Here is an 11,244-nt window from a genome sequence, read left to right as displayed (position 1 = left end):
ACCTTTGCTCCCTATATTCAGAGACCATATGATGCAGACAGAAGTATGTACATGCCGACTTCGAAGTAATGCTTTACCTAGTGTCTCCACCGCACAGAATGCTAGACCTTTTATTACGTAGTACTTTGGTACGGATAAGTACTCACTTCTCATTCCAACCTTACTGACCACACTACTGACCAGGTACAAACCACTTATAATCGACAGGGTGGATGGCACGAAATCGGTCTCTATGGAATGCTCAAAATCGTTAAGCCGGGTATGAAAAACGTTAAGACCCACCAACATTCTGATAAAATGGAGCGTCTATGTGCGATGACATACCAATTTCATCAGATTGCTCAAGGACAGCCCTTGAAGTTCAATTTGTAGACACAGAATGTTGACGATGAAGTGGGATGATCGCACCATATCGAAACATCTACAGTATTGTAGCAAACATCAGGTAGAGTACCTGTTCTGCAGCGTGCAGAGCAATTGGGTCGCGCGTTAGTTTGACCCATTGCAAACACACACACTCTGTGTGTGTGGCGTGTCAAAGGTTCCGATACCTTAGTGGAGGTACTGAGTACTTTAGTGAATGGTAGTCAGTAGAGGCCTCGAGGCGTGTTTAACCTCACTAATATCAGTGTGTATATTTGCTGCCTTGACGAAGGTCCCGTGGCCGAAAGCCAAGAAGAAGCGGGAGACAATACAGTACCGTATTTGTTTAGTATCCTAAGGCGAAAATGCAGTTCCTATAACACTGAAACACCGGACCAAAATTCATCGAAACGCCGCGACCAAAGGATTTAAAGAAGGATGGTCTAGACAAGTCGACCGTTGATATCGGTCCACTCATTCACGCAGTTCAACAGCCATAAGAAACACGTAAGGCCTTCCAACTCGTAGAAATGGATGCTCCACAGAGCGTGATTACGACTGCGAGATGAATTCGTGCATGTGTCGCTTAATCTCGATAGGGTTTCTGTTACGATAGTTCGTGCAATTCATATCGACATTGATCGCTGCATGCACGAACACTGCCGTGAGCAGTCGATTCATGGTCGCAGACAAGTTTACTGCGAAATACAGTGCTACGTATGATGACCTTAGTGTAAACTAATACTTCAAAGTACTTCGTAGTATAGCGTTGTGTTTTGCTCGTTTTTCGCTTTCAGTACACGACAAACGACCCAACCAGATTTGTATTGTGGTTGAAGCAAGTAGTCGTACCGAAGGTACACGAATGGTCTCAACTGAGAAAGCAGACGACTCATGCATAGAGTAAAACGAACTTCCTACAAGAGTGATTTGGAGGTCCGGTGTTGAGCGCAACGATGATGCTAATGATATGGAGGACCTACAGTGTTGGTGATTGTCTCATTAGAATAGATGCTTTTGATCGTTGGTTGCAGCTTGAGTTTGGTAGTGCGTCAATGCAGCTCGTCAATCCCCCGATTTCGGCGCTGGTTCCATGCCACGAAAATTACGAAATGAACGCACAAATTTATCAAATTTATACACCACAGAAAGGGTTTTGTTCCAAACAAAATAGGATGTTGCTGGTAGCTAAGTGTCAAATATGACTATATGTGCGCAGGGCGGCACTGGTTTTCAGAGGTTTTGAAATAAATACGTAGAGGTACCAAGAAATACTGTGATTGGGAGAGCCAGGTGTTGCGGTACACTGTGTGATGGACGCGAGGGTGATGGGTATCGGAACGTTCGTGGAACAACGCAGTGATGATGATGAGCACCATGCGGTCTTGAATCGCTCTGGTAGTTGGACTTGGTATGTGCTTGACGTCCCATAGCACACGGGTCCACGCTAATGGCGCTGATCGGTCGCAGAGGTCGGCGTAAGGAGCAGAGTGTAGGGGCACTTGGTCCACAGCGGTTGGTAGGGCGCTTGGACGCGGAGGATTTGGAGAAGTTCGACGACGGATGAACGGAGAGGGCAGTCGGCGTCTTGTAGGCGGAGTCATCGGTGGACAGACATCGTCCAGTCAAGGAACGACAGCTCATTCCACGATGGGGGAGGCAGCGGAGTCGCCGCTTCATACTGAACCTTGTTGTGCTTGGTCCATATGAGGTGGAGGGTTGAGGCTATGGGAAGGATCCATAGGGTCTTGAGGGCATCCTGGAGATGGCGACCGCGCGCATTGACTGTAAAATGGTCAAGGTCTGAGATAGTCGACCACGAAAAGGTGACCCCGTAGTGCCTCTAGGCGTCGCGGTGAAACGCCCATACTGGGTGGATTTGGGGGCATGCGTGAAAGGCGTGGTGTTGCGTTTCCACGCCACCACAGCCGTAAGCACAGCAGATGGCATCGGGACGCTCAACTTGGAGGTAGGTAAAGCGGCAGTTAACAGGGAGCACGCGGACAGGATGCATAGCCACACATCCCGATGCACCGGTGGAGGCAACTGACAGGTCTGTTGGACACGCCTGACATAGTTTTGAGGGAAGCAGTGGTGGCTCGGGCAGTGCTGGGCATGGGGTGGTGTGTCTCGGTAGCTGGGGCATGATAGGCCAAGGCTAACACCATACGCCGTGGCCAGAGCTCGAAAGGGGAGGGAATGTTCTTAGCCAGGCCGTAGAAGGAGTGCCTAGCAGGGTTGGGCAGGGGGGGCTGACTGAGTCCCTGGACCCTGGCGTAGACACAAGTGAGATGGTTGTAAATCATCCCCGAACGATACACTGGGGCCCATTGCATTCGTCTGTCGTTGCCGAGCTCCGCTGGGACCTCTGGGTTGCCCTGACACATCATAACCATGAACTCCGGACGGGTGGGCCATCGCCCGTGCACGGCAACGATATCGGCTAGACATCGTAGCTGGGTGTATGCACCGCACCATGACTATACCACCGTCGAGTTGGGAGGGAGTTGCGAGCTGCACATTTGCTATTCCACATGGTGGGCTCGTAGTCCGTAAGCCACACTGGAAGCTGCATAGTTGTCACTGGGGTCAGGGGCAGCTGAATGCGCGAGCCATCAGTGTAGCCGACCACTGTCTCCACACATCCATCAACAGAGGGTTTAGTTCCCACAGCGTGAGCTACTTTGACTTGTAGTTGGGGTGGTACAATAAAAAAGTCAAATGGACTGGATACACGATGGAGCCGACCCATACACCTCTCAAACTGGCGAAAAATCAGTGGTTGCCAACGTGGACGGTCAGGTGTTGCCAGGGACATGGCACGTTGAAGGAGCTGTAGCCGTTGCGCACGGGTCCTGGACGCAATGTGAGGTAGCCCAAGGCCTAATTTCGAGTCAAATGGCAGACGTGCAGTCAGCAAAGGATGGTGACGGTCTGTAGGAATAGACTTGCGGCCGAGGATGTAGCGGTTGAGCATAGACTGCCAGCTCTGTACCATGGCGGGTGGCACAGGTAGAGCGGCCGTAACATGTCACATGAGTGAGAGCATGACAGTATTGGGCAGCAACCGATGCCCTTGGAGCGTCCGAGCACGGCAGCCCCATTGTTGGAAGCTGGCCATAAACCTCTCGTGGACGAGGTTGAGTTGGTGGTCGGCTGGGAGCTGGTGGCCAAGCATGAGTTAATGGTACTTCACAGGTTGGCCTGTGGGCAAAATGTTCAGGAGACCCCTGCCGTCAGTGTCGGCAGGGTCGAGGTGACCGGTGAGAACCAGAGTTTGACATTTGGCTTGGTTCAAAAGCGCCCCAGACACAACACAGAACTCCTCAACGATGGCCATCTGCTCGACAGCAGCAGGCAGATCCTTCGACAAGAGTGTCGAGTCATGCGATACTTCCCTGAAGCGTCTAGCCATTAAGTGATAAGCGCCGAGAGGATGGTCTTGAAATCTTGTCCCAGAAACGCCCCACTCCTGGGGATCACGACTTCCTTGAGCCCTCGAGTCCGTCGATGTCCCGGGAGGATCGTGTTGCTGGGAGGATGGTTTTCGTCATCGGCCGGGAATTCAATTCGTCCGCTACCGAGAGTACTGTCTTCATCATCGACCGGGAATTGCGAGTCGCCCGCGCCGAGGCGATGGTGTTGTAATCTTCAAATCCGGCGGCATTCTTCATCGGCTACTACCATGGTCGCGACCAGGAGCTTACGGGGTACTCAAGGTACGTCCCAGAATGGAGAAGGCGTTCTCCAAACCATCCAGGGAGGTGTATCTGGGGGCTTGACTATGCTCGGATAACCTCGATCTTGATTCTTCAACGGCGAGCCATCTTCGATACCAATCCCGGCATGGGGTGACAAAGGCTCAAGAGCCAAGTTAGCACCCATGACCAGTAGTGCTGATTTCTTCGGCGGCTTGATGCGCGGTTCCGGGGCTTCTCCCGCAAGGCGTCTTGACTAGCCGCGCCGTCATCGATGGTTGGTTTTCCGTTGACATCCTCCTCTTCTTCTTTCAACTCCCTTTGCAAACGCCTACCCTGCTTCTCCACCAGAATGTCACTGGGATTTGACGATAAAAGGGTCCACAAGGTAGGTGTGGCGCATGCGAGCGTAAGACCAGACACAAGTGTGGGAAGAAGGAAAGAAGTGAAAGTCATGGTTAGTTATCTAGCAGAAGCGATGACGTCGTACTTTTCCGACGTTAAGTAAGTATTCTACGGTCATGGGTAATGCTTGGTGACCAGGTTGAAGTTGGCCCGCGAGGTACCCAGGTAATCCAGGATCGGTCCAGGAGTACTCTAGAATAGTACCCCGGGGCACAGGTTACGACTGTTACCCTGTACTAGTCGTTGGAATCTTGGTCAATTTCGCCCTATGATAATGAGACCACGGAAGTACACCACCACCCAACACGGCCAGCGACCGATCGGCGCCGGAATTATTGCCAAAAGTCTTTGGAAGGCGACTATGCCGATCTGGAAAACTACGATGATGAGAAGACCGATCAGGGTGGAGAACAAGAGCGACAGCAAGTGGCGAGAGAAGAGCGGAAGCGAGACAAGGCGGCAAAACCTTATCGACCCGACAGTGAAAGCGAAGACGAACGTCGGAAGGCCAATGTGGAGCGATGTAGACGGAATCGCGAAGCGAAACCATAGAACAAGAAAATCGACTACGTAGCAGGCCAAGGCGGAACATGCCCGTCGATTGACAGCTGCTTTTGACTCACCTGTGTGGAAGCCATCAGCGCAGCAGTGGACAACACAACCATGGAATTAAGGATAGACTCCAGTGAGTAGTCCACACCAGGGTGGACCTTCACTGGTGCTTAAAGACATCGAGAACCGCCCCCATCACGACTGTCGACCGTGACTCTCTGGTGGCATGGAAGCGCAAACATGACCGGTATGAAATGAAGATCAAGGCGAACGCCCAGAGAATGCGACATGACTGGCGCACTAAAGCTGCCCCCCGGCTCCAATCATCGAACCAGCTGATCGCAGCATGGTTGAAGCTGCTTGCCTGTATCTGTGGGACATCAACATCGATGACCTGGATGAAAGCGAGTTTCGCGAGTGCATACTTCCTCTGTTCCACGAATCTGGCGACGTTAAAAAATTCCACTTTTTCCACATTACTGGCGACATTTCTGTACTATTGGCTCAAACACAAATGAATGCATGTTATTGGTTAAAAACCTCACTGGAAACAATTTGGCACGCTACTCCAACAAAGATGCAGGAGAGGTAACATTGACCATAGGGGTCCCGGCACGACGCAATGCATCCTTCGTCAGATAAGGTAAGCGAAAGTGATTGTCACCTTTGTGCTCTAGCACCAAGCGCATAACGGCCTGAAACGTGACGAATTCGTTGTCCAGCTTGTCCGACGAGAGCGCTTGAAAAGCCGGCAGTGTTGAGCGAATGACATCATCGATCGATCGACTCTTGTATTGTAGCGACTGGATGGACGCAAAGAAACCCAGGTAAAGGACATTGAGGTCTGGGCTGTTGGGCGGTTGGCGCCGCACAACAAACTTCCATCCATCCGTTGACATGCACGCAAGAACCTCGTCAGTGATTGATCGATGCAGCGAGGCGTTGTCGTGCTGTAGGACAACCCGATTGTTAGCACTTGGAAAGCAAGCCTTGATCGCAGGTATCACACGCGTAATAACGTAGTCACGGTACACAACAGCATCCACGTTCACCAAGGTAGTCACAAGCGTGCCAGCTGGGCGGTTTCGGGAGTTTCGGACGGCAGGCACGTATTTCACTATAGGCCACATCCCAATCTTCCCGTCAAAACTCACTCCTTCCTCAGGGCCATATCGTGGACGCGCGACTGCCGCCAAGAACATGAACTTGGGAATGAACTTCTTGCTCTTTGCCACGCGTCGCCCGATTGTCTGGCCTTTGACGAGGTAAACCTTCCGGCGATCCTTGTCGGCATTGAACCATTTCTCATCCAGGTGTACAACATCCCACATGCTGTCAAACTCGTACGCAAAATGCGACGCGTTCAACCATGTTGTTGATGGTGAGGAGCGGCTTGATTCGAGAAGACTTGCGTTGAATTGTGCCGTCGCGGAGCTTGCGGTGGAGCGTGCCAAGTGTGAGACCAGTGGCGACCGACAGGTCGCGTAAAGTGGTACGCTGGTCTTCGGGAACTCCGCTCACGAGGGCGACGTAGTCAGTTGAGTAGAGCGACTTTGGGCCTACGCGACCAGGTCTTGACAACGGCATGCGAGCGTTTCGGCGGAATGCGCGCCATATCTTGCATACGGTGGTTCGATGGAGGCGTATTTCGGCTGCAGTCGCCAACTTGCCATTCTCAGCGAATCGTAGAAGGTGAGCGATGACCTCCATTTTAGTCTCGTACGAAAGTTCGCGTTTGACGCGCAAATTATCCATGGTGTTGTGTTGCTGAGGTCCCGTAGTTTTGAAAAGTGAACCAAGGATTTTTTTTATTCTGCGAGGGACCGATGGCGAAATCAAATTAAGGCGCGAAAACGAAGTTTTCACGTTGTCCAGTCAATGCAGACTCCCTCTAATTTTTTATTGTCTTTCGAACGTGATATTACACATAAATGTTGGACTAGAAATGAATTTTTGGGGTCGAGCAGTTGAGAAGTGTCGCCAGATTCGTGGAACAGAGGAAGTATCAAGATCATTGGCGAACCGGCGAACAAGTGGACCGTCACAAAAGCCGAAAAGGGGGAACAATGCATGCAACAACTTGCCCTTTGAAGTGAACGCTTACGTGGACTTGGCCTTGCAGCTGCAAACGGCAGCGAGCCCAGTGAAGATCCCCGGAAAACGGCGATGCTATGTGGTGGCGGAAGGCGACGAGTTCCTAGCTTCTGACGACAACCTCAAGGCGATTGGCATCGACATCGATCGGCTGTTGGAATAGGTGGCGACCCTGCAGCTAGAGGATGATGGGGATGACCTGGGGGACGGTGGTAACGCTCTCAAGGAGAAGTCCCATCGTTCCACCCTCCGTATCAAGGCAAGCAAGGCCCAGCTTCCCGAAGCCAAGGACGAGGTGAAAGCGGCACTCCAAGATTTTATAAACGAGGCCATGGATAACCAATTTCCAATCGAAAATGTGCAAGGTTTGTGGTGTTTCCTTACAAAAACATTATATATGGCGGCTCAAGTTCGATTGGTCCGACCCCCCAGCAAGGGTGAAACCATTGAAGGTGACCCCTAAGGATGGATGTGTTCCGTACCGATGTAAAGGTCGGAAGCATAACTTTCTTGAAGAGAGGTTCCTCAATCTGTTTACCAAAGAACTTTGCGATGCAGGTGTCATCAAGCGCAACCAGCAAAGCGCATGATGCAGTCCGGTGAACCCCGTCCTGAAGCCCGATGGCCGCATGACACTGAAGACAGCAGACCAGTGGACGACGACGTGTTAAAGAACTATCGTTTTACGAACGACTACCGGGTGGTCAACTCCATGACCAAGCCCAAGACCGGTACCATGCCGTTCCAGGCAACCATCCTCCAAATCCTGCGGGAGATGAAGGCGATGGGGTTTTTTACCTGCCAAAGTGCTTCTGGCAGTTCCCGCTGCACGAGGACAGCTGGGACATGCTGTCGTTCATGCTCAATTTCTGCGTGTATACCCCCGACAGGGTGATGCAGGGTCATGTGGACAGCGCGCTCTATGTGCATCCACGAACGAGGAGTGTTATCAGGAGATGCTGTTTAAGAAGATGCTGATCTGGATTGATGACATATTTGTATACGCCGAGAATGTTGAGGCCTATGTGAGAAATTCTTCGATCGAGTGGAGCACTTTGGTTTCAAGCTGAGTTCGTCCAAAACCAAGGTGTACACTCATGAGGTCAAGTGGTGTGGGCGCATTATCAGTGGCGAAGGCGTCAAGCGGGACCCGGAACCGATCCATTACTTGTGTGCAATTCCCTACCCTATGAACGCGGGTGACTTGCAACAATTTGTGTGTGAGTCAACTGGTTGCGGGACTCCATGGCCGAGTATGCATAGACGGTGAACCCACTCCAGCAATGCTTGACAAAGTCCCTCGAGGGTAAGGGCAAGAAGATCCGCATCACGTCTGGTGTTCACTTGGAACTACTCGACGGCGAAAAGAAAGCGTTCGAAGCAGTGAAGTCCAAGTTACGGGCGTCGGTTGAACTATCTCACCCTTGTGATGATGCAACGATGTGCCTAAAAGAAGCGTACTCGATTGCACGAGCGTGCGAGAAGCTCAACTACTTGTGATGCGGCCTACTGGATTCCGCATGTACTGAGACTACAAGAACCTGATCCATGTGTTTGCCCCCGGGGAAGAGTGGAAAGCACAAACCCGCTGGAAGCTCGGAAGCTCATGGGATGCTATTATTGGCGACTACCGCTATGATATTATCCACATCGACGGTGTCTACTACAACCTCTGGGTGGACATGATGAGTCGTTGGGGCCAACCGACGCCAAGTGTGATGGCGAAACTGTACTCGTCTGATGCGGTCACAATTGGACGAAGAAACGGCGCCCGATAAAGTCGAAGAAAGCGACACGACCACAACAAGCTTAGTGTGACCCTGTGTCGACGACATCCGCCAGGCACAAGAAAAACATGCGAGTGAACGACCGCACAGGACGACGAATGATGGCGAGTTATGGAAGGACGCCCACTGTGGCAGCATGGGACACCGTGGCCGCGCGGCACTGGTGGCCTCGATCAGGCGCCTATACTACCTCGACCACCTCGTCGACCGAGAGGCGGAATTCCTCCGGGGATGCTTACTGTGCCCTAATGTGAAAGGGGGAAGGGTAGTCCACAGACCGTATGGCACGCAAACGAAGGAATTCACTTCGACTACCTATACATGGGCGAGCCTACAGCGGCGCCAAGTATGTATTGATGTCCATGGCGGAACGGCACAGTGGAACGCATGAATCGCGACATCCTCCAAGTCATACGAGTGATGTTACGGGACTACCAGTTGGACGAGAAGGAATGGGACTACCTCCTACCGGTGGTGCAGCCCAACCTCAACCAAACTCCAGCAGTGTCATTAGCCAACAAGTCTCCTATGGAACACTTCACGGCCCTCAACCCAACGACCCCTTTGGACGTCGTTGTGGTGGGCATGAACAAGGATCTCTGCGAACTTAAGTGGCAACACAAGGACATCCAGAAGAACCTCGACGATCTACGAACAAGTATGCAAGCGATGCATAAGGAAGTGCTGAATCACAGACGAGCAAGGCGGCGAAATCCACAGAAGACTTCGACGCCAGCAACGTGACCGAAGGTGACTACGTGCTATGCTCAAGGTTGGATGAGCGCTACCATCCCAAGTGCTCATCACATGGGTCGCCCCGTACTGAGTCAAGTCAGTCGGCGAATTCTCCGTGATGTTGCAACACCTGGTGACATATGAAGAACGCAAAGCCCATACGCCATGCGTGAAGATGTATTCAAGAGCGAGCTTTGAAGTCGCAGAAGAAATCCGCGAACATGTATCCGAACAAGGCATTGTACTGAAGGTCAGTCAAATCCATCGCGGGACACAAGTTTGTCCCCGATGTGAGCGAATTCATGTTGGAAGTGTTCTGGGAAGGCTTTGAAGACTTCGACTCATCATGAGAGCTGCTCAAGCAGCTAATGGGTGAATGCCCAACCGTGGTCAAAACGGATGGCGGCCAACAAGAATGCCTTGATACACTGACCAAGGCGATGAAGCCAACAACTGCGGCGAAGTAGCGAAGCGATGGCCTATGTATAATGGCGTTGCTGGGGGGGTGTTGTGGTGGGTGGCTGTCAGCCATGCCCTGCCATGACACACAGGGACCCTTGGTGGGGTCCCTTGGCGCCAATCCTGTGAACCAACGCGTTAGATATACTCTAGTAGTACTAGTATTAGTATTAGGAGCTAGTTGAAGTGTCGGTCACCATGGTCAGCCAATCAGTGGCCAGCTGGGTCCACCTACCACTTCTACAGTTGCTCACTCCTAGTTTTTATCTGCAACGGACATAAAAATCAAGTGCATGGTTGACGGGAGATGGCGCTCCCCCATTTGGTTGTTTGTGTTGGCGCATTGCGGGAAACAACAAAGCAGACAAGGGCAAGTTTGTGTGCTACTACAATAGTTTCTATTGGTGTCGTCAAGCAGTTCACAGTTAACGTTATCCTAAAATTGCACTTGCAAAGCTGCACTTGCTAACGTTTCGCAATACTGTATCCTAGATTGCACTAGTAGTTGCGTAAGAGGTCTCAGAATTCTAACCATCAGATTTGACTACATGTAGGGTGTAACGACGTCACTCCAGTGGCGTCATAGGGTTATCGACCAATCAGAACAGACGTCACAGTTGACGTCAGTTTACGACCAAGCTCGATTGGCGTGCGGCGTGCTCGGCCATGGACACCAGAAGTTCCTTCTGCAGAGCGCACGTATATATATAGCATTAGATATAGTATAGTCACTGTAGTCATGCATGTAGATGTAGATAACGCCAATCAATCGGTTTACAATTTCCTCTGCGTTATCAACTCCCTACAGTTAGGGTGTGTTCCTTTATATAGCCCAATAAATTACTCGTCAGAGAAAGCTTAGATAAGATTGCCAACCAACTCGGGACATCAAATACTTCCCACAGTAAGGTAGGTGCGGCGATGATGGTCAAGAATTACGACTACAGCGTTAGAATTGTGTGTGGTGCACTAGCTTACCTGGTAGAAGTGTTGCACTAGTTTACCTGGTAGAAATGTTGCTGACATTCGAAATATTATTGATTGAAATTGCCACGTAGTAATAATTATGTATACCTTGTATACGCACATCTTGCGTAGATAATAAATGGAACAACGCGCGGACGAAAATCTAACTAACGTAGATTTCAAAT

The 11,244-nt window shown here is 51.2% G+C and overlaps 5 protein-coding genes across 5 annotated transcripts; 2 read left to right on the top strand and 3 right to left on the bottom strand.

The window, feature by feature from the left end:
* Positions 1–1,810: 1,810 nt before the first annotated feature.
* Positions 1,811–3,361, bottom strand: H257_08141 (hypothetical protein; the record flags this gene model as incomplete). The annotated part of the gene is made up of 5 exons (XM_009833929.1): positions 1,811–1,950; positions 2,051–2,148; positions 2,234–2,472; positions 2,529–2,806; positions 2,884–3,361. The coding sequence occupies 5 exons, from the start codon at positions 3,359–3,361 to the stop codon at positions 1,811–1,813; spliced, it is 1,233 nt and encodes a 410-aa protein (XP_009832231.1).
* Positions 3,362–3,394: 33 nt separating this feature from the next.
* Positions 3,395–3,778, bottom strand: H257_08140 (hypothetical protein; the record flags this gene model as incomplete). The annotated part of the gene is made up of 2 exons (XM_009833928.1): positions 3,395–3,526; positions 3,560–3,778. 2 exons carry the CDS (start codon positions 3,776–3,778, stop codon positions 3,395–3,397), a joined length of 351 nt encoding a protein of 116 aa, XP_009832230.1.
* Positions 3,779–5,581: 1,803 nt separating this feature from the next.
* On the bottom strand, positions 5,582–6,773 carry H257_08139 (hypothetical protein; the record flags this gene model as incomplete). Its single annotated transcript, XM_009833927.1, has 2 exons — positions 5,582–6,322; positions 6,366–6,773. 2 exons carry the CDS (start codon positions 6,771–6,773, stop codon positions 5,582–5,584), a joined length of 1,149 nt encoding a protein of 382 aa, XP_009832229.1.
* Positions 6,774–7,701: 928 nt separating this feature from the next.
* On the top strand, positions 7,702–8,612 carry H257_08138 (hypothetical protein; the record flags this gene model as incomplete). The annotated part of the gene is made up of 4 exons (XM_009833926.1): positions 7,702–7,843; positions 7,894–8,036; positions 8,143–8,328; positions 8,376–8,612. 4 exons carry the CDS (start codon positions 7,702–7,704, stop codon positions 8,610–8,612), a joined length of 708 nt encoding a protein of 235 aa, XP_009832228.1.
* A 674-nt stretch (positions 8,613–9,286) lies between these two features.
* Positions 9,287–9,984, top strand: H257_08137 (hypothetical protein; the record flags this gene model as incomplete). Its single annotated transcript, XM_009833925.1, has 4 exons — positions 9,287–9,557; positions 9,620–9,718; positions 9,781–9,857; positions 9,913–9,984. The coding sequence occupies 4 exons, from the start codon at positions 9,287–9,289 to the stop codon at positions 9,982–9,984; spliced, it is 519 nt and encodes a 172-aa protein (XP_009832227.1).
* Between the last annotated feature and the right edge of the window lie 1,260 nt (positions 9,985–11,244).

Source organism: Aphanomyces astaci, assembly GCF_000520075.1.
Source record: "Aphanomyces astaci strain APO3 unplaced genomic scaffold supercont1.17, whole genome shotgun sequence".
NCBI lineage: Eukaryota > Oomycota > Saprolegniomycetes > Saprolegniales > Verrucalvaceae > Aphanomyces > Aphanomyces astaci.
This window is presented reverse-complemented; position numbering and strand designations above follow the sequence as displayed.